We start from the raw sequence: 27,713 nt of genomic DNA on the forward strand, positions 1-27,713 counted from the left end.
CGCGTCAACACCAGGGCCTTGGCGGCGCCGAGGCGGCGGCAGAGGTCCGAAGTCAGGGCGTGTGGCTGAGGAGATGGTGAGGGAGAACCTCAGATGGGCCTCTTGTGTCCTGAATTGGGTGGGGGCTCTGTGTGGGGAAAGTGGGGGCCTAGGGGAGGGCACGGTTGGGTCTAGGGGTCAGGAGGGCCCAGGAGTAAGGAGAACACCTCTAGAAGAAGCAAAGGAGATCCTGAGGTGGGTTCAGAAGAGGAATTAGGGATAGCATCGACAGTGATTGGAAATGTGGAGCGCGCTGAGCGGAGGAGTTGGGGAGAAAGGGATGCCCCAACCCTCTCCCCATTGCCATCAGAGCGGGGCCTCCGTGGACCAAAGATTGTGGATGTGGTGTGGGAAAAAACACTGGTGAGGAGGTCAGATAATGGGTCGTGGTACCTGTTTTGCCACTAACCAGCAAGGTGACTGTGGGTAAGTCACCTAATGTGCCCGAGCCTCCGGTTTTTCTTCTGTTAGCAGGGCTTCGTATCCCTCAGTAGATAGTCAATAAATATTTGGCAGTGAATGAATGAATGAATGAATGAATAAATAAATGAGTGAGTGAGTGAGGAGGGTCTCAGGTTTGCAAGGCCCGGGAGAGAGATTGGGACAGGCCTGGCAGCCTGGGGTTTTCTGGGATGGGGAGGACTGTCAGGGTCCTGAAGGTTGAGAAGGCCAGCAAGGCCTGGGAGGAACCACGAAGGGGATGCCTGGGCTTGAGTGTGTTGGTCCCAGAGGGGAGGGGAAGGGCAAAGGATAAGTGTTGGAGTCTTGGGTTATTGGAACTGACCTAGAATGTCTGGGCACAACAGGTGGCAAAGGTTGCTACTTGGATGTACTTGTGGACAAACTTCAGGCCCAGGTGCTGCATTGCTTTTCTGGGGCTCAGTGGACTTCAGAGGAGTTTTGTTAATTATTAAATAAGTCTCCAACAAAGAGCAGTTCCTGACTTTCGAGGACTCCCTGCAGTGTTGTAATTGAGGTGGGGGGAGGGGTGTCCCCTTTCACTTATGTATTCTATTTGATTCAGTGTCCCATCGTCTCTTAGCATCTTACAAACACAGTGGCGTATGTATGTATGTGAGCACCTACTGTCATGCCTGGTGTCTAAGGGCATATGATAAGTGTTAGTTCCCCTTTTGTCCTCTTTTAAAAATTTCCTATTTCCAAGCTCTCATAGGGCATAAGTTGCACCTGGGGAAGACCTGTGGGCTTCAGAGCACCCAGATCAGGGATTCCTCATCCAGGAGCCACTCAGGGCAGGGGTTTGACTCACTGACTGAGCCCCTCTGAAATTCCTGGGACAGGACTGGGCATATAGACACCTTTGAGAAGCAGTGGGTCTAAGTTAGTGATCTCTGGCAGGCCAGGTGTGTGTGTTTGTGTACGTATGGTGCTACTCACTAGGTTTGGAGAATATTTAAAGGCGTGAGAAGAGATAGTAGTGGTGGTGAGGCTCACAATTAGGCAGACTTCCAGAACTCTTACAAAAATAATGATTAAAATCCTCCAGAAGGAGAGATGGAGACCTCAGTACTGACTAGGATGTTATCTTCTGGTGCCATCCTACAGATGGCCAACTTGGTTCCATTTGAAGAAAGAGGATAATTGCGTGGATCACTCAGAGTAAAAGGCAAGGGGTTTGGTTCATGGGAATCTCCCTTTCTTGGTAACCAAAGTCTACAGAAAGGGAAGTAGAACCAGGCCAAGAGTTTGAAGCCTGAATTTGCCAGCCTGCGGTGACTGTGCAAAAGAAGAACTAGATCTCAGAATGGGTAAGACATCTAGGAAAAGACATATCTTTCCTGAACATGTCAACCCATTTAGTTGACAGGTGTTGGAGTTACATCAGGGAAACTTCACACTGACCTGTTCTAGCCCCATTCCAGCTTTGTCTTGCTGAATTTGAGTGAAACATCCGGGATCCCAGAATATATAATGCTATGGTGTTTTTGTTTGTTTGTTTGTTTGCTTTTTTTCTTTCTTAGGTCTGTATTCTCTTGCTTTCAGAGTTCGGGCACCAGGCCCATTGCTATGTTTTGTTTTCAAATAAAAATTATTTTATTGCTTTTTTTTTCTGGTCATAAAAATAGTTATCTACTCATTGCAGGAAATTATTCAATAAAGAAACATCTTAAGATGGTAAAGTTTACCTGACATACTGTTAAACATTTTTTTGAACATGCTTTCAGTAATACATTCTGGGCACATACCTGCCATACGAACATCTTTACAAGGGTACTTCTACATTTCTTTTTTGTTTTTGAGATAGAGTCTTGCTCTGTCGCCTAGGCTGGAGTGCAGTGGCACGATCTTGGCTCACTGCAACCTCCGCCTCCCGGGTTCAAGCGATTCTCCTGCCTCAGCCTCCTGAGTAGCTGGGACTACAGGCGTGTGCCACCATGCCTGGCTGATTTTTGTATTTTTGACGGGTTTCACCATGTTGGACAGGCTGGTCTCGAACTCCTGACCTCAGGTGATCCACTCACTTTGGCCTCCCAAAGTGCTGGGATTACAGGCATGAGCCACCATGCCTGGCCAAGAATACTTATGTATTTCTTTATTATTATTATTTTTTGAGACAGTGTCTTGCTCTGTCGCCCAGGCTGGAGTGCAGTGGCTCAACCTTGGCTCACTGCAACCTCTGCCTCCCAGGATCAAGCAATCCTTCTGCCTCAGCCTCCCAAGTAGCTGAGACTATAGGTGTATGCCACTGTGCCTGGCTAATTTTCATATTTTTTGTAGAGATGGGGTTTTGCCATGTTGTCCAGGCTGGTCTTGAACTCCTGAGTTCTATCGATCCACCCACCTTGGCCTCCCAAAGTGCTGAGATTACAGGCATGAGCTACTGCACCCAGCCTTATGTGTTTCTTACAGTCTGTTTTCTTTACAACTTAACACGTTATGGAGATCATCCTATATCAATGACTGTAAGTCAAAATTATCATTTGTTTGATCAGCAAATCTTTCTGCATCAGAGTCTCTCATAGAGCTCCTAGCTGTGGCTGAATTCTTGTGCTCCAGGAGTTGGATGGCTTATGAAGAGAGGGGGAGTCAGCTGAGTCACCAAGACGAAAATACCAAAGCAGGGCTGGCATCTTTATCTGTCCCCAGTCCTCATCTTCCCCAGACCCCCTGCCTTCTCAGCTGTCTTCCCTTCAAGAGTTATCTCCCTGCAAGCAGGACTGGATGTGCTTCTCCTTAGGCACTGTTCAGCTTCTTGGCAATATTTATTTGGTCATGCAAAGAAGAAAACCAGCCTGTCACCTCCTTAAAGAACTTCTTCGCTATTGCCTCTGGCCAAGAGGGATCCAGCTTTACATTTGTGCTTGGTTCTTCATTTTTTTCTAGTATGTTTACACAGTGACCTCTCTAATCCTTGTTACTCTTGGCAAAACTGTTTATTCTAACCCTGGTGTAAGGCTGCGGCTTCAAAGTCAGCATTTCCCAAATGAGGTTTTCTCAACCACCCAACCCTAGAGTTCAGAGCTTCCCTCTGTCCTGCTCAGTGGTCACTTTTCTGTGGTCATCTGTTTTTCTTCCTCTGTTCTGGCTCAGGCAGTCCTTGCTGTGACTTCCTCTTGACCTGGGTACCAAGGGCATAGGAAACAGAAGATGCAGGCTCAGCCCTGGAGGAACCTGCAGTCTGGCGGACACTTTAGCACAAGGGAAAACCTGTTGGAGTCATTGAAAACAGACAGGAAAACAAATGGAAAACAATAATACCTTCCATCTGTATTCCAGAGCCCTTTCACATATGTTATTATCCACAGTGGAGACCACATATATGATCTGGAAAACATGGAATGGTGGAGTGACTTGGAGTCACGCAGTTGTATTCTGGAAAAGTATCCATCTCAATCTGGTCTGCAGTCCTGTCCTTGAGAGGTCATCTTGTTCAGTTTTATTCATTCGTTCTTCATCAAATGCACTTTGCTATATTGTTCCTACTACATGTGCCAAGCACTGCACCTTTTCCCTTAATTACATACAAAACTCATGATCCAAAGCCATCCACCTTTTCCAGTTATTCCCAATGCTTAGCCTCAATCCCACCTACTGAAGTTTCTATTCATTTCCTCTTATTCTGTTTTTGGTGGAAAGGGGAGCCGTAGCTCACCACCTACCATGTAATAACCCTTCAGAGGCTGTTATTAGGCATCCTTGGGGCTGCTATATTTACCTTTTAATAAATCCAAGCTTTTCTGCTCTACAGTATTGGGGCTGGCTGAGGCTGTAGAGGGAGACTCCCTGTGTAAGCCTTTTGCTGGCTGTGCCAGGCAGTGAGGGAAATGCACGTATAGCAGTGTTCAATGTACAGCACAGAGACAGCTGGAAAATAATTGTCCAATCGAGTGTGAAAACCTGATACAGGTGTAACAGGCGCTGGGGTGTCTGGTTGGTAATGGCAGATCAGAGAGAGCTTTCAGAACACTGTCCAGGGCTTAGGGACCTGGAACGCATGGTATATTTCCCTGTCTACCCTGTTCCCTTATCAGCTGCTGATTCCCAGGCTTGGGGAGACCCAATGTGCCTGGCCCATTCCTTCAAGGTAGCCCAGTTTAGAGAGGTGTGGGGCATGTGGGTTCCTCCAAAGTGAGGTTTGAATCAGCTTTATCATAAGCCCGGAGTCATCCAGTAGTCCTTGTAGACACTGCCTTTTAGAGATAGACTTCTACTCTTGGGACTGAGCTGAAGCTGCCTGTCCTTTGGGAATGGAGGTTGTGTTAGTCAGATTCTCAGTTACAAGCAACAGAGCCAGAATTCGAATTTAAGTAAAAGAGAATGTGTTAAGAGGGTTTTGGAGAGCTCACAAATAGAAACAAAAGAAGGTTCTGCAGCTGGAACCAAGACCAAAATCAAAACCTAGACCTGGTCTGGCAAGGACCCTGATGCACTGTTGCACCCCCAAAACTGCCAACTCCTTACGTAGGGTGCCGCTGCTGGTATCGTTATCAGTGTTGCTCAGACACTGGGTCTGGCTGCCAGTTCTGTTTGGGTCATAAAGGTTTTCCTTGTTCTGCCTTTTGGTCCACTAGTTCCCTAGTCATTGTCAGTCCAGGGCCATCTCATTGGCTAAGCCTAGGTCCCTTGGCCAGGCTGAGGTGAATATTTGATGGTTTCGGCTTCTGTAGTTGGAGAAGAGCACTATCTCCCACAACTCATTAGATGGGGAATTTGCCAAAATAGGAAGTTAGTAGGGGGTTAAAAAATGACTAAGGCACACTAAAAGGGTCTTGGGAGAGAAACATCCAAATAGTGGGTATTATGAACTGGTTTGCTTGATTATAGCTAGTAATCATTTATCATTCACCCACTGCCTCAAGTTTATTGGGCATCAACCACATGCCAAGCAGTGGGTGAGGCACTTTTCCATCCTTTATATCCTGTGGTCCCACCATAACCTTGTAAAGATTGTGGAGACATGAAGGAGGTCAAACAGTAGTGTCATTTGTGAGAAAGACTTGAAGCACAAGCTGAAAACATTGGAGGCAAAGGGGACACTGTGCATGTCTGGGGGGGCAAGCCCAAATTGCCCCACGAGAGGTTGTCCTCTTGGGAAACTGGTACTAGGCAGATAATGAGAGACTGTTGCTTCTCTCCTCCTGCCATTCCTGCTTCCTTTATCCTTACTTCCATACTATGTGGCCGACTTGGCCTTCAGCTTCAGGGACTACAGAAATGCTCTTAAAAAAAACCCACAAAAACCAAAACAGTTTTGTTTTTAATTGACACATAATGATTGTACATATTTATGGGGTACAGTGTGATGTTTTGATACATGTATATACATTGTGTAATGGTCGAATCAGGGTAATTAGCATATCCATTACCTCAAACACTTGTTATTTCTTTGCAGTGAGAACACTCAAAATTCTCTCTTCTAGCTAGTTTGAAATATACAATATAAATTAATATACATTGTATACATGTATATTAATATATATTATTGTATACATGTATATTAATATACATTTATATGTAGTAATATACATTATTGTTAACTCTAGTCATTCTATTGCACTATCAAATACTAGATCTTGCCATCTAATTTAATCTTACAACATTTATATTTCTCAAAATCCTCTCTTCTAGATATTTTGTATCTCTTTTGAGATATACAGTACATTATTATTAACTATAGTGGCCTTTCTGTGCAATAGAGCACCAGAACTTATTCCTCCTATCTAACTGTAACTGCACTCTCATTGACCAACCTCTCCCCATGCCCCTCCCCTTCCTCTCTTCAGCCTCTGGTAACCACCATTCTACTCTCTACTTCTATGAGATCAACTGTTTTACAGAAATGCTCCTTTGTGCAGAGCTCTTTTTTTTGCAGAGACCCCCCTGCTCTGTGGGGATACCCTCCATCTGTTGCTGTTTGTCCCCTATGGTTCAAAGTTTACACAGCCGCTTTCCCTAACTGTTTCTTTTTCACATGCCCACCCACTCCCCCAGTATGGGCTGGTGAATTGCTGACTTCCCAGGGTCTGGATGCCACTCAGTATTGATGACCCAAACTTTCTGCCTCTTCCTGCAGCCACTAAGCACAGCTGGCACCCTGAGCTCCTCTTCTGCCGCTTCCAACAGGTCAAGGAATAAGGCTCGCTATCGGACCAAAGCCGTGAGCTCTGAGGTGGATGAGAGCCTCTTTGGAGATATCAAGGTAATCTTCAAAAAGTCCTTTCAAGTTGATGCCACCTGCAGGCAGAGGCCCAAAAATGGAGCTCAGGGCAAAGCTTCTGCTGAGTAACCTTGCTCTCATAGGTAACTCTCAGACCGAAGACAAAGGGGAATTCTGAGACCTGAGCTGCAGAGCTTTGGGCTCTAGCAGGGCCTATGTAAACAGGGACACCTAGCTTCTTCCACCCTAGAATCTCTCATGTCTTTACAGTGTTTAAAATCTGTTGTAATGTCAAAAGGGAGGCTCAGCTGCAGAGAGTGCAATAGTTGCTCAGTTGAGCTCCATGACGGAAACATTGCAGGGCTGATGGGCTAGGCTTGCAGACAAGAGCAACATCTTTCCTGCTCCATCCAAGGATGATAGTATCAGAGTACAACACAAAACCATCCTCCTTTCCCAGTTGCTCAACTAAAACTGTTACTTAGCTTTGGGAAACGAGCAGGTCTTTATTTGCAAGTGTTATCTAGACCAAGAGGTGGACAACTCCTTTAGTCTAGATAAAGAGAGCTAGATAATAGAGCTTTGACTGATTTTGGTACACATGGAGTTTAGTAGGTAAGAAGGAAGAGAGGGAAGGAGAAAAAGAGAATGAGACATGGAGAGAAGGGCAGTGAGAGATTAAGAGAAGGGGAAAAGAGAAAGAGAGACACCAGTAGTGACCTGAATCCCTCTGCCAGTGGGGAAGGTAGGGAGAGGAGAGTTGATGTCTGTCCCTGCTCTTCAACATCTTTCTTCATTGTGAATTGAAGAGGACTCGCCAGAGGGATCAAGATAGGCTTCTTAATCCATTTAGAAGACTCTCACTCTACAGCAGTTTTCCTGTTGGTAAGGGAAAGGATCAACAGATGCATTTATTTTTTATTATTTTTTTAAAGACAGGGTTTCACTCCTGTCACCCAGGCTGGAGCTGGAGTGCAATGGTACAATCTCGGCTCACTGCCACCTCCACTTCCCAGGCTCAAGTGATTTTCCTGCCTCAGCCTCCCAAGTAGCTGGGACTACAGGTGCACACCACCGCACCTGGCTAATTTTTGTATTTTTTGTAAAGACAGGGTTTCATCATGTTTCCCACGCTGGTCTTGAACTCCTAAGCTCAAGCAATCTGCCCACCTTGACCTCCCAAAGTGCTGGGATTACAGGCGTGAGTCACCTCACCTGGCCAAAATGCAATTTCACTTACAGACATTTGTGTTGTTGTTGTTGTTTTGGGTACATGTGGAGTTTTCTAGTCAAAGCAAAGAGAGATTTGGAACTGGCTGAGTTCTCCAGGAGTAGTCATGCTGGCTGGCAAAAGGGGGCTATCAGAAAAATGCTTGTCTCTTGTCCAGTTTCTTTGGTCTCATTGGTGGGTAAGAGTTCAGGAAGTCTGTCAATGGGCAGTAGAGGGCAGAAGTGGCCTGTGGCATGACTGAGTTGTGCCCACGTGAAAGCAGAGATGGGCACCAGGTGGCAGCAGCACACAGGGGACTGTGGGTGCAACGTGAGGTGGGACAAGCGGGGCCATCCCCTGCCTCTGGTCAGGATCACAGTGGCTGCATTAATGACACATCCTTTCCTGTGTTTAGACATTTTCTGAAACAGGTGATTTCATTTTCTTGTTATCTAACTCCTTCAGGGTTGGGGAATTTTGAAAAAAAGAAAAAAATCATACAGCTAGTCTGTGTTCTTGCTGAATTATAACTCACTGACCTCCTCACCACCAACTCAATGAGCTGGTAGAGAGCTACCCTTAGATCTTAAGGGTAGGCCTCTGCAGGTCATTTAGCGATTTCTAACTCCCTCAGTGTGGCTTTTTGCGGGGGTTAAAGTAATTTAATCGTAAGAAAGAATTTAAAATTACCAATATCAAAGATTGTAAGAGTCTGTAACAAATTATATTGCTTCAAACCCACTGTGTGGTCCTAGAGAGATAATTATTTCTTCTTTCATAAAGGAAAATCTTTCATGGAGAGAGGAAAACCTAGAGAACAGAAATTTACTTTCATTCCTGATGATTTTAGACTAAGTATAGATACACACTAGTGACCTCACTCCTTGCTATCCCTACCGTTCTGTGAGGAATACCTGTATAAGAACAAGAGACTTGTTCTCAGAAAAGCTGGTCAGGGCCGGGTATGGTGGCTCACGCCTGTAATCCCAGCACTTTGGGAGGCCCAGGCGGGCGGATCACCTGAGGTCAGGAGATTGAGACCAGCCTGGCCAACACGGAGAAACCCCGTCTCTACTAAAAATACAAAAATTAGCCAGGCATGGTGGTGGTTGCCTGTAATCCCAGCTACTCAGGAGGCTGAGGGAGGAGAATTGCTTGAACCTGGGAGGTGGCGGTTGTAGTGAGCCAAGATTGCGCCACTGCACTCCAGCCTGGGTGACAGAGCAAGACTCTGTCTCAAAAAAAAAAAAAAAAAAAGAAAAGCTGGTCAGTACTTATCCAGCTGTGCTCAGATACAGGGCATCACGCTGCTCTATCCTTGAAGTTAGGACTGACCAGCAGGAAGTGGGGGCGACAAGCTTCTAAGCTATTCTTTCTGAACTCATAGTCCCCAGCCCAGGGCCAGAGCGACAGCCCCATTGTGCTGCTCCGAGATAAGCATACCCTTCAAAAAACTCTCACTGCTTTGGGCTTGGATCGCAAGCCAGAGACCATCCAGCTCATCACCCGGGACATGGTCCGAGAACTCATGTGAGTACCCCGTCCCCTGCCCTTCTTTGTCCAGTCCTCATCCTTTTGCTAAGGATCTTTGCAGGGAGATGGGTAAACCCACCTGGTTTCACTCTGTCAGTCCAATCCCCACTTCTTTCCTATTCATTTTCCCCTTTTCGTTCGATAGTTCTTTCTTCTCCATCCTGGCCTCTCTAGTTTCTCCCATTGTTGTACCTATTATTGCCACTGTCCTTTATTCTCAGCTTCATTGTCCTTCCTTACTTCTGGCTGGCTGTGTGAGCTAAGGGACTGGTAGAGAGGAGGTGCTTAGTGAGTCCTCTCTAAGTCCCCATTAGTGCCCTCCCTAAAGGGAAGTGATCCAGATGAGTCACTTCCTTTCGGCTGCATTAAGAATCCGAAGCAAAGGGAAACTGACCAGATGCCTAATTAGCCCCCTGGCTTCCTCCCAGACTCTAAGGCCATAAGAGGAAATTCACAGGGGCTCCCTGGGTTCCTTTGGGATTAGCTCAACCCTACTTCCTGACTAGAGCTGCCCCCAGGCTTGAGGCCCTCCTGTGGGACTTAGGCCTAGCTCAACCATGTGCCCTGAGCCAACACTGTGCTCCGGTGGTTTAGCTCTTGTGTTAGTGCTTCACCCTCTACAACCGTTCTCCCTGGCCTGGCTCCACCCACTAAAAACCCTAATTCCCAGAAAATGCTACCTGTGTCACAAGCTGGAGAGGCACATCTGGGACACACCCTGGGAGCTGTGTTGGGCTGCGGCCCCTTACTGAGCATGTCTGGTCAGCCCTGGCATCAAGTAGCCAGATGTGGCTAGAGCCCTGCAGCCACTCCTGGAGCCGAAGGAAGGGAGGAAGCGTTCCTTCTTGGAGCCATCTAGTCCTGAAAACACGTTGGAGGACAAGTGGCTGTTTATTTTTCAGGGCTGCTGAAAGTAGTATGAACTGCTGTCTTAGATTCGGATCACTGCTGGTCACTCCAGATCCTAGGCTGTTTAGGGCCACGCTGCTTTGTGAAACACAAGATCTTGGCTAAGCTGCACATCTACTCACTCATTCTGTCCATCTCCTGGACCACCCACCCCCCACACACACACACACACACACACACACACTAGTTTTATTCGATGAGGTTGCACTTCCTGTCTCAGACATCTGTGTCTTATTGGCATGTACCTGCCTCACCCAGAAGCAGCTTTCTTCCCACCCCCCTAACTACTCCCTCCCCCATCTTTAATGTATGTCATTTGCTTGTAATCATTATAATTAGCGATTGGTTTGTTGAATGCGTTGGATAGCTAGAAAGGAGAGGTCTATAGACATGTCTCTGGCTATTGTTGATCATAGATTTTAATTAATATTTACGGTTCAAAGCTTCTCTCTAGGCTGGATGGGCAGGGAAGCTTAGGTTTATAACTAGCATCTATGTCAACCTTGTCTGGCGTCCCCTTGCCCTTTTTGTGTCATCCTTGAGGAATAATCTGTTTTTAAAATTTAATTCAACAGCTTTGTTTTGAATTCTCACTCTGTACCAAGCGCTATGCCAGAGACTAGGCTACCAATGTGGTTAAGACAGAGTTTGTGTCCTGAAGGAGCTCACAAAGGAAACAGAGCTGCACAATTGGCTGTGATACAGGCAGTAAGAACAGAGTGCAGTAGGGGCTCAGAGGAGGAGGTGATCTATTGGGCCTTGGTGGGGAGACAGAGTGGGCACATGTGGACATGATGGGGGGTCTCAGCTGTACAGAGAAGGTAACATATGAGCCAGACCTAATAGAAAAAGACTTAAAATGTCTCTTTTTAGCCTTCAATGCTACCTGACCCCCCGCTTGGAACCTCTACTCCCCAGTGGACCCATGGCACACTTGCCATCTCTTCTGCCATTGGGGGAGTCCACTGGCATGATGGGGAGAGGGGAAGAGAGCAGAGAAGCCTGAAGTGTGGTGCCGAGAGCTTTCCCTCTCCCCTCCCTAACTCTGTTCATTCTTGTGTCAGTGTTCCCACAGAGGATCCCTCCGGGGAGTCCCTAATCATCAGCCCTGAGGAGTTTGAGCGAATCAAATGGGCATCCCATGTCCTGACCAGAGAAGAACTTGAGGCCAGGGACCAGGCCTTCAAGAAGGAGAAGGAAGCCACCATGGTAGTTAACCTCCCTAAGCCTTCACCTCTGCAGATGGGTGGCAGAATCAAAATGCACTGGGGAACTCTCATTAGGGGACCCTGAAATGAGGCACAAATTATGTACTTAATGAAGAAATATTGCAGAAAGGAGACCAAAGAGCAATACCTGAGATGAGAGGTGGGAGCAACCGGGGCCAAGGGGAGGGCTGAGAATGAAGCCAGGCTATGGACCTTCTTGGTTCTGACATCATCACTGGCTGAGGCAAAATTGTACTGGGTCACCTGTGGTAGCCAGGCTAGCGCCCAGGGCACAGAGCGCATGAAATAATCTCCCACTGAGCCAGACTGATCTCCCTTAGGATGCGGTGATGACACGAAAGAAGATCATGAAACAGAAGGAGATGGTGTGGAACAACAACAAGAAGCTCAGTGACCTGGAGGAGGTGGCCAAGGAACGGGCCCAGAACCTCCTGCAGAGAGCCAACAAGCTGCGGATGGAGCAGGAGGAAGAGCTCAAGGACATGAGCAAGGTGGGCTCTTCGTCTCTCCCTTCCCTCTGAGCACTCACTGCCGTCCCTCCTCCCTCCCCTTATTCCCACAGTGGACAAGGCCAGGGACTGGTGGGGGTGTGGGCAGGGGCGGGGCGGGGGAGAGCTGCACCTGCTGTGGTAGTTGCAGTGATCACAGTGAGGACTGGCTCTGCCACCTGTTCGCTGTGTGACCTTGGGCAAGTCACTTGCCCTCCCTGAGCCTCACTTTCTTCATTTGCAACTTGAGGGTGGTAAAACTACTTTGTGGAATCATTGGCAGGATGAAATAAGGTAGTAGACGGGAGAGGCTTTGTGGGCTAGGATTGGTAAATTAAATGTGAAGTGTTACTTTTATTTTCATCCTGTTAGTTCAGTTCTGGCCACGTATGGTGGTGGAGGCAATTGGATGCTTTTGGAGCACCCAAAGCTTTTCCTTTGGCCGAGAGCCTAAAGACCAGAGGCTCATTTGAATTCTGTTGTAACTCATTTGCATGTGGTTCACTTCCTTACCAAATGAAAAGTGCTGATTCCCCAATCCCTGCACCTCTGACTTCTGTCTCTCAGGTAAATCTTCTCTATGTATGCCTCCTTTAATTTTCTAAAGGTTTTACTTTTGGGTTCTTATTGATGGGCCTGTGGTTTTTCATCCCTTTTGTGTCATGTTGGGCTCTTCCAGCTTAAAAAATCTTGTGGCCTGGCCTCTGCAAGAGTGTCATAGCTCCCCTGAGGAGAACAAGGGGTCCAACCTGGAGTTCATAGGTCTCTAAGTGGAACAATGGACCTCTGCAGTTTTATAGAAATTTTGTGTGTACATGTATAAGTGAATTTTATGGAGGAGAGGGCCTGTTGCTTTGATCATATTTCCAAAGGGTGACCCATTACCACCAAAACCCTAAGATGTAGCTCCCTGAAAGATGCTATTCCAGGCCCCTCCTTGCACAAACCCTGGCACCTAGCAGGAGGCCAGTAAATCTTTGAGCTAAACTATATTAAGGGGAAAGGTAAATATAAGAACATTCTTACTTCCCCGGACTCGTGAGCAGTCATGCACACCTCCAGCATGCTCAGCAGTATAGATAGCATTCTGTTTCCATTTCTTCCCCTTAAACTTACACATCCCTAGGCCTAGTGCTACAGTTTAATCTCCACTCTCCAGATTATCCTCAATGCTAAGTGTCATGCCATCCGGGATGCCCAAATCCTGGAGAAGCAGCAGATCCAAAAAGAACTGGACACAGAGGAGAAGCGGTTGGATCAGATGATGGAAGTGGAGCGGCAGAAATCCATTCAAAGGCAGGAGGAACTGGACAGGAAGAGGAGGGAGGAAAGAATTAGGTAAAGATGTGGTTTTGGCATCTCCCTCTCTAAGCTATTTCCATGTATCTTTAGGTCCATGTAGCCTAGAGATGAGAAATGGTCATTATTGTCATCTACTTATTATCTCAAAACTTTATGAAGTGATACATAGAATCACAGAACTTTTTTTTTTTTTAGAGGGAGTCTCACTCTGTCGCCCAGGCTCTGGAGTGCAGTGGCATAATCTCGGCTCACTGTAAACTCCACCTCCTGTGTTCAAGCGATTTGCCTGCTTCAGCCTCCCAAGTAGCTGGGATTACAGGCACGCACATCCACACCCGGCTAATTTTTGGATTTAGAAGAGATGGGGTTTCACCACGTTGGCCAGGCTGGTCTCAAACTCCTGACCTCAAGTGATCCCCCGGCCTCAGCCTCCCAAAGTGCTGGGATTACAGGCATGAGCCTGGCCAGAATCACAGAACTTTTAGAAGCTTATTTCCCAAATCCTAGGAGGCACTTCACAGTCTGGCTGCAATCAGTCTCGTTTCTCACCCCCACCTGCCATCTACTCTGTGCTTTTTCCCAGGCCCCCAACACGCCAGGCCTTGTGACAAGTTCTTAATTTTTTGTTGTTTTCTCTTTTTTTGAATACCCTTCTCTTTCCTTTTCCTCCTGGAAAATGCTGTCTCCTTCCCTTTATATATAGCTTTGCTGTCACCTCCCTCATGTCACCAGGCAGGCTTAGTGGCTCCCTTGTCTGCGCCCATCACTCTGTGTTTATACTCCAGCATCCCACTCTTGTGCTGTGGCTCTCTGACCCTCCTAGATGCTACGCTCATTGGGGACAGGTCCTTTCATATCCATTTCTGTAGCTTCTGAGCCTAGCAGAGTGTTTGGCCTGTAATTGGTGCTTAATTCATGTTAGGATGAATAAATTCAGTCTCCCCTTCATTTTGTGCGGAAAAGGACAAGTCCCAGAGCAAGTAAATTATAGAATAATAGTGTCCTAGATTTAGAATGCCAACCATACAATACATGAGTTACCTTTATAAATAATCTTTGTACCACACTGAATGGCAGTTTTATCTCCCCAACTGTATCCTGTTCTCTGGAACCATTCATCTCTGTGCTTTGTATACTATACCTGGTACATTCACCTCTGTACTTCTGGTAGGTACCTGGTATACTATAGTAGGTTCCCAGTGAAAGGTTACTGAGTGGCTAAGTGGCTGTCCATCTTCTGCACAAACAGCTCCAGCAAAGGAAAACTCTCTGTTTTATTAGGCAACTGTAATGATTTGAGCTGGTCCTTATATTGAGCCCAGACTTGTTTTCATGTAACCCTTTTACTCTTTACTCCTGTTTACTTCATCTGGAGTCATGAAGCCATTCGAGCACTCTGTCTGAATGTGGCTTTCATACTCTTTCCCCTTGATTCTTATCCTAATATGTGTCTTCTCCCATTCTTCCAGCCTTTACTCATACGTCATGGGGTCTATGCTTCCAAGTTTATTGACGTCCTACTAACACACAGGGAATCACTGGCAACATTGCTTGTAGACCCTGGGTTTTTTTTTTTTTTTTTGGCTTTTTACTATTCAGCTAGCTTCCTATGATTACTATTCAGCTAGATTCCTATGATTAAGAATTGGGAGGTGGTAGGATTTCAGAAACTCTTTATATCCTGGAAGGTAGAAGGTGTTTTATCAAGTGGGGTACCCCTCTTGGGCAAACAAATAAAGAAGGAGAATCTCAGGAAGAGTGAGCCCTGGAACCAGGAGCTCAGGAGAAAGGAGGCCAACCCTTGAGGTCCTTCCTGGGGGAAGGACTTTGGTCTGGGCTCATGAAGCATATCGATGTATAGGGGGCACTTGTCAAATTGTTTCGGTGACACCACCCATCTTGGGGGTTGTTTAGGTGGAGGTTGGACTCTGGGAGATGTGGACCCTGGGTTTCTAAGACACTGTGGCACTGTTCTCTTCAAGAGGAAGGAGGCAAATTGTGGAACAGATGGAAAAGAACCAGGAGGAGCGATCACTGCTTGCTGAGCAGCGGGAGCAGGAGAAGGAGCAGATGCTGGAATATATGGAACAGCTCCAAGAGGAAGATCTAAAGGTAACAGGCCAGACAGACAATGCCACATTTCACCACCAGCAGCATCAAAACCCTTCAAGACTCTGGGGTTTCAGGGTGTTGACTGATTTTCTGCCAGGCACATGCTCATTTCACAACATCATCACCATCAACTTTTTATTGCCATGTTAAATATTCATTTCACCGTGGTGTCACGCTGGGGGATGAGCAGTGATTTGGATAGATATTGTCCCTTCCTTCTAAGGACTTGAGGTCCAAGACTGACATATCACTGTGAATAGACACATAAAGGAAATATATGGCTGCATGCTTTGCACAAGTAAACATAGGGATGTTTTATAGTCTTCCCTCAATCACCTAGGGATATTATATACTTTGTAGACGAACAGTAGCAATATCTTAGTTCCAGACTCCCTGCTGTTACTTCATTCAAAGTACATAGCATCCCATTGTCATTAATTGTGTTGTGAAGCCAAACCTTTTCTTCCTGTTAGTCCAAATAAAATTAGTAGGCATATTTATTGCAAAAGAAATGATGACATACCTGCCCAAACTAAGAAGACTTAAAAAGTCATCTTCTGTGTGCCTTCTCTGGGCCGTAACAATGTATAAAACCCTCTAGCACAGTGAGGGACATGGCAGGCACTTGGATAATTTATTTTTTCCTCAATTTTTTATTTTGAAAAATTTTGCATAGAAAAGTTGAAAAAATTGTATCACACCCATAAACTCTTCACCTAGATTTAATGATTATTAATCATTTACGTTAGTTGCTTGTTTCTTTCTAGGTGTGTGTGTGTGTGTGTGTGTATATATATATATATATATATAATTGTCAAACTATTTGAAAGTAAGTTGCAGATATCCTGACACTCTGCCACTAAATGCTTCAGCCTGCAGCTCTGAAGAACACGGACACTCTCTTACATGTCAACAATACCATTATCACCTCCTCCACCAAAAACTTGAATTCAGTGATTCCATAATATCATCTAATAGTTAATCCACATTCACATTCCCCAATTGTTCCAAATATGTATTTCTGGCTTTCTTGTTTCCAAACTAGACGTTAATCAAGGTTTGCACATTGCATTCGGTTGAGTCTCTTTAGTTTGTTTTGATCTAGAAGAGTTCCCCCATTCATTCATTCATTCATTCATTTCTTCATTCATTTTTATAACACTGATATTTTGAAGCATCTAGGCCAGTTGCCTTTAAGAATATCTCACATTCTGAATTTGTGTGATTGCCTCCTCATGGTGCCATTTAACTTGTGGAACACATATTCTTTTACGATTCTCTCCCTCCCCTGTGTTTATGAATTGTCAAGTTGTCATCAGCTAGTGCATTTGATGGTGGTGAGTGACAGGGGGACGTGAAGAGTCCTGCAGGTGGGCAGACTTGTAATTATGAAGCCTTCTCACCACACCTGCAGTGTGAGGAGCTGCTAGAAAAGTGGAGTGAAGGTCACCTGGGTAGTTGGGGAAACTGAAAGGGCACACAGCCCTGTGAACTGCATGAGAAGGAGAATAGCAGGGTGAAGACAGTGAGAGACCTGGCCAAGTTACTCCATTTCCTGGCTCAGGGGAGAGAGAGTGGGAAAGGGCCAAGAAGGAAAGTTATGGGGCAAATATGCAGGGTAGTGGGTGAGAAGTGAGGGCGGGAAAATCCAACTAGATGTGGGGAGTGGGAATTGGTGGGCTCACTGAGGAAGTTCTAGGAGTCCATTAGTCAGCACCATTATGTTGATGTTGTGTCATTATCCTTTTAATGTCCTTCTAATAGGCACTCCCTGAGTCTCCAGGAAGTATTGGGCAATTTTAGCGAGGAAACCTGTGCCTTCCCAGCTTTAGACCTACTGTATCATCTCATGGTGGTACGAAGGGCAGCGTTTCCTACCTTGCTAGCAAAGGGGAAAAGAGTGAAGGGTGTTTATCTGGGGTTGCTTTGGAAGGGCTTCAAAAGAAATGGGGAAAGTCCTTTGGTGTCTTGGAAATGAAATGAACCAATAAAAACAATCCAAAAAGTAAATAAATAGGGAAAGAAGTAAATAAATACATGATTGCATGTATGTCATACATCAGAAATCAACAGCATCTTTAGCTTTGAGGGCCAGTGAGATTAAATGATGTCTGGGATACAAATGGAGGCCTAAAATCAGTGAGAAACAGGAAGGAAAGGAAGAAAGGGAGAAGGGGGAAAAGGAGTGTGAGAGTTGGAGGGGCAGAAAGGGAAAAGTGGAGTGAGCAAAGAAACTAGTATTGTGAGAGAGAGAGAATGTCTGTGACTCATGCACCACATGGACCTCAGAGGCAGACAGTTGCCGTACCGCTGTGGTTCAGAAGGCTTCCTGAAGGAAGAAGCCTTGAACCGGGCAGTGAGCCAAGCTGGCAGAGAGCCAGCACTAGAGGAAGACACACAGGGAGAGTTACCTTGGTTAGATGAATCAGGGCAGCAGCTGGGCTGAGGAAGAGCTGGAAGGCCAGGGAGGGATTTAGTCTTTGGAGAAATGGAGGGAGCTGGAAACAGTGTGGGAGGTGGGGTGAGTTAATCAATAGAAGAACTTAAGGAGTCTGAGATTGATTGGAGGTGCTTGGGGGGCCAGCTGTTCCCCTAATTCCCATGCCCCTCTGCACCTGAGAATGTGCTTGGCTCAGAAGTGGTCTGATCATTGAGAGCTGTTGAAGGCTTAGGTCTGGGAAAGGCAGGAGGATCCTTCCTTAAAAACGACCTTGTTCACATTGGTGCTCTGAACTCTGTCAAATGTTTCTCTGTGTCTAAGAACTTTTTTTCTTTCCTTTCTCACATGCCTTTCCCTTTGGTCCTACCTTCCCTGCCTCATTTAGCAATGGTTTATCGAATATTTGCTATTTTCCTTGCATTGGGCTACATGTTGTTGGGGAAGAGAGGATGTGTGACACAAGGTCCCTTGTCCTGTAACTGGGGTAGAGCGAACACATACGAAGTGAGTGGGGACCTGCAAGGCAGTGTATGATCACCTTGCAAGAGGTGTGGTACCACCTTAAGTGCAGAGAGAATTTAGAAATGGAGAGAGAACTGAAAGTTGAGGCAATCAAGCAAGATTTCCAGAGAAGGTTGATACTTTAATTTAGACAGAACAGGTTTCAAAATTTTAGCTCTGGAGATTATAAGCTGTGTGGCCAGTGGGGAATTCACTTCAATGCTGGGCCTCAGTTTATTGGAGCAAGAGAGATAACGAGGCCTACCTACCTTTTAGGATTTTTGGACATATTTAGATATTGGAGATAGTCTGTGTACAGTGCTCAAGAAACAGAAAGTACTCAGTTAAGGCAATATGTATTATTTCAGTCATCACTATTGACTGGAGAGTGAAAGTTGGGTTTAAATGGGAGAGGGACATTGAAGGGAGGAGAAGCACAATGAGCAAAGCCACAGGGGTAGGATTTAGCAAAACACGTGAGAGGCAATTGTGTGGAACTTTAAGAGCTTCTGCTTCCTGAAAATATAGAGATCAATAGCATCAGGGGCTGCCACAAAGTCAAGTTGGATGAAGACTGTAAAGAGGCCATTTGGTTGAAGAGGGCATTGATGACCCTTGAAAAAAAGGTTTAACAAAGGATAGTTGTGGACACTAGACTGCAGGCAATGCATTTGTCCCCCTCCTCTGTCTGCATCTCTCTATCCCTGGATGCCAGTGGCTTCTTGTCTTACCTCTTTGTACTCTGAGGCTCTCTTTCTTTTGCTGGCAGGACATGGAACGAAGGCAGCAGCAAAAACTGAAGATGCAAGCTGAGATTAAGCGCATCAATGATGAAAACCAGAAACAGAAAGCAGAGCTGCTGGCTCAGGAGAAGCTGGCAGACCAGATGGTGATGGAGTTTACCAAGAAGAAGATGGTAGGGACTTGGTTTCTTGGACCTTTGGCTAGGAATGGAATGTCTGTCATAGGGAGAGGAGGGCCTGAGAACTAAGGGAACTCTAGTGGAAGGCAGCTGCACCTTCATTCTAAGATGCACATCCTTAGTTCAAGGGCCTGGCTTCTTTGTCTCTTCATCTTAGCCAGTCCACTTGTTCATTAACAGAGACAGCCTAGAAGGGACACTCAAATTAGCTTTATCCTCATTAACACCTTTGATTAGAAGTTGGGATGAGGGCCATGTGCAGGCAGAAAAGAAAACTGAAACTATTGGTGAAAGTGAGTTTTTTTGTGGATTTGTCATGACTTGCTTAATTATAACCCTGGTAATCATGAGTCAGAGGTTACATAAATTTCTTGTGCAAATGCCTATATTGGGCATCCTGTATTGGTTTGATCTCTTTACCTCATGATCTGCCTGCCTCAGCCTCCCAAAGTGCTGGGATTACAGGCGTAAGCCACCATGCCTGGCGGGGAAGATTCTTTATAAATGTCACATTTCCCTCCAACCTGCACTCAGAAAATAGTCTTCCCCCATCTCCCACCAAAGAACCTATATGACAGAGCAAATGCACAGTGGAGGAGCGAGCCATACCTGCAGACAGTTGCAGATGGATGTAGCTCATGAATGTGTCAGCTCATTCTGGGGCAAAATTGAGTAATAAAATGATTGGGGTCTATGGGGATTGGAGAGTAGAAGAAGGCTTTTAAGACTGGTTTAGATAAAGTGAACATGGATTTATGCAAAAAGAGGAGGAAGTACTCAAGGTGGCAGGAAAGTTATTAAATTCTTCATGTGTTGGTCTTGTCTGCCCTGCCAGTTTTGAAATTCCATGATGACAGAAACACATTGTACTTCTCTATGCTCCTCTATAGTAGTTATTTTTAAAGAAGGCCAGGGGAGGGTGTGAGTATAATTTGAATGGCATGTTTGGTACACCTATATGTTCTGAATACAAACCACAGAAAATGAAGCTCAGCGAAGCTCACTTATTGGCTTTAGTATTCTTATTGGATGCGGGGGACACTCTATGCAAGCAATAGAGTGAGAATGCAGGTTTGGGGACATAGATCATTCCTACATAATAACAATCACATAACTATCATTTAGTGAGCACCTAGACTGTGCATAGGCTCTGTGCTAAGTGTTTTACATGTGTTATCTCTTTTAGTCTTTACAATAATCCTGTGAAATAGTCATTGATGATTCAAAATATACTGGATGCTTCAATATGTGTCCAGTCAGACTAGGCTGAAAATACCTAGAAAAATGCTGTACCATTGGAACTCAACCACTATTTTCCTAAGTGGATGAAGGTGGAGATAATGAGCTAATTCTGTGTAGGAGTTAGTGCACATATTTTCTGGCTGCAGCAGAGAGTTGGTAGTGGACATAATAAGAAATGAGGGTGGTGAGATGACAGACAGCTAAGAGCAGTTGTTGGGGTGTCTTGGACCTTGAGTGGAGCTGGAAGGGTGGAATGATAAGGAGTTGCCGTGAATTTCTAAGCAAGAGAGGAGTATATCTTGTCTTTATCATGGAAAGGACGTTGTCAAGGTATAGCTGGGAGAGGCTGGAGACTGGCCACGGAATCAGGCACTTGGGCATGTCCACAGTCCACTGTAAGTATCTACGTATATCACAAGCCCTTACCGACCTCACGGTGGTATCTATTCTTGCAGGCAGGGCTGCCCCTGCAGAGCTAAAAGCAGAAATTGGTTGTAGAAACACCCAGAGTTCCCTGTCCTGCTATCTAGGGCAGGGTGGACAGAGGAAGCAGCTTGACAACAGCCCTGTACAACTTACAGGGGCAACTCACTGGGTTTCACAGAACTCTGGGCAGGTAGAATGAGGGCAAGGAAGGTGTTGTTTTTTTTTTTTTTTTTTTTGATGTAGTCTTGTTCCGTCACTAGGCTGGAGTGCAGTGGCATGATCTCAGCTCACTGCAGCAACCTCTGCCTCTCGGGTTCAAGAGATTCTCCTGCCTCAGCCTCCCGAGTAGCTGGGACTACAGGCATGCGCCACCATGCTCAGCTAATTTTTGTATTTTTAGTAGAGACGCTGTTTCACCATGTTGGCCTGGATTGGTTTGATCTCTTTACCTCATGATCTGCCTGCCTCAGCCTCGCAAAGTGCTGGGATTACAGGCGTGAGCCACCATGCCTGGCTGGGAAGATTCTTTATAAATGTCACATTTCCCTCCAACCTGCACCATTCATCTTAGGATTGCTCAAGAATGGCAGTTGGGAAGCTGGGCTTGGGAAGCTTTTAAGGATATGCCTGTATTTTCAGAGAGGTGGAAAGGGAGCTAATTTTGATGGTTCATTCTTTAAGTATCTGGTAACCACTGTGGGACTGCCCAAAGCATGGTTGGCTCTTTGCCCAGGGCCTAATGAGATAACCTCCACCTGCTGTACTTTACAAGACAGGCAAAGAACCACAGTTGTTTCTTGGCCCAGTAGCCTTGCAACTTGAAAATAGTCTATGACATAGTGGAAGGAGTGTGAAAGCCAGGGTCAGAATACCTGTGTTCAAATCCTGTTAGGTAGTTTACTTCCTGTGCAATCTTGGGCAAGACCCTTGATCTTTCTGACCATCAGTTTCCTCATCTATAATATCTGTCTCAGGAAATGTTGTGAGGGCTCTCCAGGATAACACATAGGAAAGTGTTTTGTAAACAATAAAGCATTTTATAAATGCTAATTGTTTTTATGTTCATGCATTGCCAAATTCATTTTACCCTATTTGTTTATTTATTTTGAGACAAGGTCTTACTCTGTTGCCCAGGGGGATGCAGTAATGCAATCATGATTCATTGCATCCTCGACTTCCCAGGTTCAAGCAATCCTCCTACCTCAGCTTCCTGAGTAGCTGGGACTATAGGCACATGCCACCATGCCTGGCTAATTTTTAGATTTCTAGTAGAGACAGAGTCTTTCTCTGTGGCCTAGTCTGGTCAGGAACTCCTGGGCTCAAGCGGTCCTCCTGCCTCAGCCTCCAAAAGTGCTGGGATTATAGGCATAAGCCACGGCGCCTGGCCTCATTTTGTCCTATTTTAAAATGAGTCAGGAAGTGGTAGGGGAGATATTGGAAAGTCTGTTGTAGGGGTTTTGTTTCTGTCTGCAAGGCTGGGGCAATGGCAACTGTTCTACAAGGCCTTTCCTTCCGGCAGGCTCGAGAAGCAGAGTTTGAGGCTGAGCAGGAGAGAATCCGGAGGGAGAAAGAGAAGGAGATCGCCCGCCTGAGGGCCACGCAGGAGAAGGCCCAGGATTACCAGGCAGAACAGGTACCTGCTTAGTCTCGACTTCCCTCTACTTTTCCCACTTGCTTGCCTACCCATCCTTTTGACAGGCTGTAGAATGGCCTTGAGGGTGGAGATGTGGAGGAAAGGATGCAAGTTACCTAGACTTCAGTAGTCTGAGAAGGAAGGGGTGGCCTGCTCCCAGGGTCTGTGTCAGCAGGGATTGAGCAGTGCAGTGTGTGCTTAAGGTTCAAGAGAAAGTTTTTCGCTGCTCCATAAAGAACTTTCAACCTTAACCAACCAATGAAATGTGTCACCAGGGGAAACTGTGGTATCTCCACCATTAGCAGTTTTTAAAATTAGAAGCAGTTTCAAGACTGCCTGGAGATGTCTGAGGTACAGGGAAAGAACTGGGATGAGTGGGTTGGAAGGACAAGATGACCCCTCAGGTTATCTTCTAACCCAAAAGTTTGATGACAGGATTCCATTTATCCTTTCCTAGAATAACTAGCTGCCAGAGAAATTCATGGTGCTTTTCAAAGCAGACTGTCAGAGTCTGTAAGTAGGTGTCTTCTTAAAGGCACTTGGTCTGTACTTCCAGCTATTTTGTGCCCTCACTGGTCCCCTGCCAACTTTCCCAGGATGCCTTGCGGGCCAAGCGCAACCAGGAGGTTGCAGACAGAGAGTGGCGCAGAAAGGAAAAGGAAAATGCGCAGAAGAAGATGGAAACAGAGGCCGAGCTGCGAAAAAGTCGGCTCGAACAGGTGGCTTTCAAGGAGCACGCTCTGGCTGTTCAGGTGCAACGGGACCGGGATGAGTTCGAGAGGATTCTTCGGTAGGAGGGGCCTGGGAACCTTGGATTCCTTTCCTTGTACTGTAGCAGGGATGATCCGTATTGGATAGAGAGAAGCTTTCTGGCATGTTAACAGATGCTCATCCATCTTGTCTGGGTTGGTGGGATCATTATAACTAGATGGACGATTGAAACTTTTAAAAATCACTTGAGCCAAGAATTTTGTGATTAGAGAATTGGGAGATAGCACCTGGAATTGCTTAAGGAATTGGCAATGACTGGGATTATGTACCCTGGAGCAGTAAAAGTATAAATAAAGGTAAAAATCTGGTCCCTTCTGCTGCCCTCTGATCCATGTGCCCCTGCGAATTAGGGATGAAACTGCAAGAGGAGTGGTTTAGGAAAGACAGAGAGAAGAACTTCAGACACTAAGGGTTGTGAGTCATTGGAGCAGGACTTTAAGGGAGCTGTTTGCCATTCATTTGACAAATATATATTAAGCACAGAAATGCAGGGCTCTGCTCTGGATGCTATGGAGGACATTAGAAATTAACAAAACACTGCTCTTGCCTATTCCACAGGAAAGGTATTAGAGATTTGTGTTTGGATGGACCGCACCTACATCATTCCATCTTTCTTCCTTGATAGCTCTTTATCCTTTTACTTTTGTTTTCCCTTTTGGCTCAATGATAATTTCAACACATAAGTGGAAGCTAAATGTTCACATCTCTCACTGTTCTGCTCCCTCCCTCAAAGCAGTCAACAGTCACAGCTGCCATTGGTTTCCCTCTCTGCTCTATTTTCCACCAGTCAGATCTGCCACCCCCAGACCTGGTCCCTGGGGGTGTTCTCCTGGTCTAACTGGAAATGACTCTCTTTTTGCTCTGGTTCAGACCCTACAACATCAGAATTTTTCAAAAGGAAACAAGCCAAGCAAAAATTGAATTGAAGGGATACAAAATTATAGACATTATGCTCAGATAAGTAGAGATTAAACAATATAGCATCACTTTCTTGGTTCATATGCTCTAGGTCCTTCCTCTTGGCAATGGGTAGTTAGTTACATGCCAGACCAGGCTACCCAGACCCCTAGTTAGAGGCAAAGCAGGTCTTCAGGAGCCTCTGTCCTTACCAGAGCCAGATTTTTGGCCTTTTATTGGACTGCAGGCCCCAGCATGTCACCTCTGGTGTGATGCCCTTTGGCTCTGTAACTTTCTCTGCCCCCAGGGTTGTGCCATGGTCACTGGACACCTAGTGAAGAAAGTAGCTTCCTAAATGCCCCCCAAGATTCTGCCCTTGGGCTACAGACTGCCTTCCAGATGTCTCCTCTCTCCTCCCTGGCCTCTATGCCCTTGGACATATGTGTTGCTGTTAACAGGCACTAATAAATATTAATGAAATAAAATTTAAGTCCTACTTTTGCTGCCGACCCATTTGTCTTTCCTTTGCATCATTTGCCTGAAGCATATGCACTAGCCAGTTATTAAAGCTAGACCAGCCTTTGTGGAGAAGTTCAACTTCACCTGTTGTTGTAGGTTAGTGTCTAGGCCTAGTGTCTCCAGGGCCATGTGACTACCATGATGGGTATCTTTACTCAGAAGCATCTCTGCCACCGCCCAAATCCAACTTTCTCTGCTTCAAAAGCACAGCCTCCTGTATGGCCTATATGTGGACTTTTGTTTTCGAACAGAGGGATGTCCATACTTCTCAGCCTGTTGACTAAGCAGAGATAGCTGACTTTCCCTACCAAGTGGTTTTTAGAAATGTCTTGGAGCTTTTGAAAAATATGATGACAAGGCTTCACTTCCTGGATTGTGATTTAAATGGTCTGGGATTAGGCCCATGCGTGAGTATGTTTCAAAAGCTCCCAGGTGATTCTAAAATGTAGCTAGGCTCTGTGATCACTGCCCTAACCCGATGGAATGACCAGGTTCGTCCTCATTTGGATTTTCAACTGCCTGGCACCACCGGGACTCTCTAGTGACACATACAAGTCCCCCTTTTCCACACTTACCCCTTCACTCAGAAGGGGGTGAAACAATAGAAAACTGTTCTAAATACAGGAAAACAATGGCAAGGCAAAGAGGAGAGTCCTTCTGCTATCAGAGATGTGTCTGGGAAGTCAGGATTTGGTGTCTAAACACAGAAGGCTGAGGAAGCCAACAGTACTCTTCGGGTAAACTGGGAAGTCCCTGTAGAAGGCATAGAATTTTGGGATGTTTGCATGATGGAAAGAGTTTCTGGGAGTGGAGAGGATGCTGCATGTATGGTGGATCTTGGAAGAAAGCTAGAGGGAAATGAGGAAATGAAGCAGTGTTGTAGGTACCTTTTGTTGGGGTATCAGTGACTCTAGGGGAGGAGAACAGGTGAGAAATTCCTGCCTAAGATGATTTTACATTTCATTTTTTAAATTATGTTGAGAACAAAATTAGATGTTAGCTTAAGAAGGCCTATAAATGCATTTTTTTTCTGAGATGCGAATGCATTTCATTTGAGTGTTTCTGAGCCTTTCCTGTTGCCACTAGTGATTTTCTCCCTGATATCAGGGTCCATGAAGTATTTTTGTGGAAGAGGTTTCTAAGGGAAATTTGGAGAGATAGATCAGGAAGAGAACTGAGAGATATCAGGCTGAGCTCTTTCCTTCTTCCAGTAACCAGGGTGGAGCTAGCATGACACTTTACTGCATCCTTTACATTTCCAAGCATCGAGGGAGGGAGGGAAGGAGGCAGGAAAGGAAGGAAGGAAGCAAGGAAGAAGGAAGGAAGGGAGGGAGGGAGGAAGTAAGTAAGGAAGGAAGGCAGGAAGGAGAAGAAATCTCAGGATAAGCTGGAGAGGAGTTGTACATTGTTATCTGGGAGAAGTAGGAACAATAGTTCCCAGTGGGTGAAACCCTGGGTGTAAGACTGGCTACATAATTTTCAGGGCCCAGTGAAAATTGAGAATGTGTAGCTTGGGCAACATAATGAGACTTCATCTCTAAAAATAATAAACAAAAAATTAGCTGGGTGTGGTGGCACTGTCTTGTGGTCCCAGCTACTCGGGAGGCTGAGGTGGGAGAATCACTTGAGCCCAGGTGGTTGAGGCTGCGGTGAGCTATGATAGCACCACTGCATTCCAGCCTGGGTGACAGAGCAAGAGAGTGTGGACTCCCTTGTTCAAAAATTATTGAGAATTTCGAAACAGTGAAAGCAGAGCATCAGACCTACCTGGGGGCCCTTCTAAGCATGCCCATGACATACAGTCATGCGACCCTGGAGCTAGTCCTGGCTGGGTAGGAGAAGAGGGCATGCATGGGCAGCAGCTTTTGGGGCTGATCTTTGAGTTACAAAATGGGGCTGGAGCCCAGAGGGCTGTGGTCTCTGAGGCATGTCTACTGGAGGAGCCCATGCAGGAGGCTCCCCCACCACCTTTCCTGGCCTGGGCCAGCTCGGCTGAGTTCATTCCATTCCTGTTTCCCTCTCCCAGGGCTCAGAGAGAACAGATTGAGAAGGAGCGGCTGGAGGAGGAGAAAAAGGCCACAGGGCGCTTACAGCATGCCAATGAGCTCCGGCGCCAGGTGCGCGAGAACCAGCAGAAGGAAGTGCAGAACCGGATTGCCACCTTTGAGGAGGGCCGGCGCCTCAAAGAGGAGGCCCAGAAACGCCGTGAGCGCATAGATGACATCAAGAGGAAAAAGCTTGAAGAGCTGAGGTGCGCTGGAACCTCCTCCTTTCCCAAATCCTCTTCCCTCCCCTAAAGAGGTGGCACCACAGGCTGGAAAGCATGGGGATTTGGGGGTGAAGGGCCATGGCAGAGATGCTCAGGGAGAGGGCCTTCTCCCCACCCAGGGCTCATCCCTCCGAAGGGGGCTCCAGCAGAAAGTCCTGAGATGGGGTCTTCCTGGCTCTCTGGGAACTCTTTGGCAGGATGCTGGAGCCTTGGCATGAATGTGTGTTTGGGGGGTGGATTGTGAGAGCAGGGTTGGGGCGTGCAGGCCCCCAGGTTCTGTAAACCCCACCCAGAGCCTGCTTCCTCCCGCCTCCTGTCTGGGCCAGTACCTTTCCTTATACCTGCCTGTGTTTCCCCGGCAGAGCCACTGGCCTTCCCGAGAAGTACTGCATTGAAGCTGAGCGCAAAGCTAACATCCTGCCAGCTACCTCTGTGAACTGAGGGGAGCCTTCGTGGCCCTCAGGCTGCCTTCGAGGGACAGATTCTGCCCAGTCTCTGGGTGTCCATAATTGCTGCTAACCTAGACATTTCATAGTTACAGATTAAATCTACTTGACTTTAAGGAACAGCTTGGCTTTCTTGTGGGAATGTGGCTGCTACAGGGTACTGAAGGTGGAGTAAAATAGGTTGTGGGGGACCCGAGTGTGGGTGG

General features: G+C 46.3%; 1 protein-coding gene across 3 annotated transcripts; it reads left to right on the top strand.

Moving 5' to 3' along the window:
- Positions 1–27,623, top strand: CFAP45 (cilia and flagella associated protein 45). Of its 3 annotated transcripts, XM_058439137.1 has the most exons (12): positions 1–76; positions 6,575–6,700; positions 9,256–9,398; positions 11,375–11,519; positions 11,860–12,030; positions 13,187–13,365; positions 15,312–15,441; positions 19,152–19,298; positions 22,492–22,605; positions 23,202–23,395; positions 26,819–27,043; positions 27,424–27,623. In XM_058439137.1, exons 1-12 carry the CDS (start codon positions 74–76, stop codon positions 27,500–27,502), a joined length of 1,656 nt encoding a protein of 551 aa, XP_058295120.1. In that variant the 5' UTR covers positions 1–73; the 3' UTR covers positions 27,503–27,623. The 3 variants fall into 3 exon arrangements, with proteins under 3 accessions (XP_058295120.1, XP_058295121.1, XP_032009921.2); XM_058439138.1 differs by lacking the exon at positions 6,575–6,700 and having other exon boundaries at positions 26–76; XM_032154030.2 differs by lacking the exon at positions 1–76 and having other exon boundaries at positions 5,784–6,700.
- The last annotated feature ends 90 nt before the right edge of the window (positions 27,624–27,713 follow it).

The sequence above is a fragment of the Hylobates moloch genome, unplaced genomic scaffold (genome assembly GCF_009828535.3).
Source record: "Hylobates moloch isolate HMO894 unplaced genomic scaffold, HMol_V3 SCAFFOLD_5, whole genome shotgun sequence".
NCBI classification, from domain to species: Eukaryota; Metazoa; Chordata; class Mammalia; order Primates; family Hylobatidae; genus Hylobates; species Hylobates moloch.

Bases quoted from the DNA above. Each gene is read 5' to 3' on its own strand.
- CFAP45 (XM_032154030.2), top strand. From the start codon at position 6,545: ATGACCCAAACTTTCTGCCTCTTCCTGCAGCCACTAAGCACAGCTGGC. The intron at 6,701-9,255 runs GTAATCTTCAAA...CTGAACTCATAG, and splicing joins GCCTCTTTGGAGATATCAAG to TCCCCAGCCCAGGGCCAGAG. The intron at 9,399-11,374 runs GTGAGTACCCCG...TTCTTGTGTCAG, and splicing joins GACATGGTCCGAGAACTCAT to TGTTCCCACAGAGGATCCCT.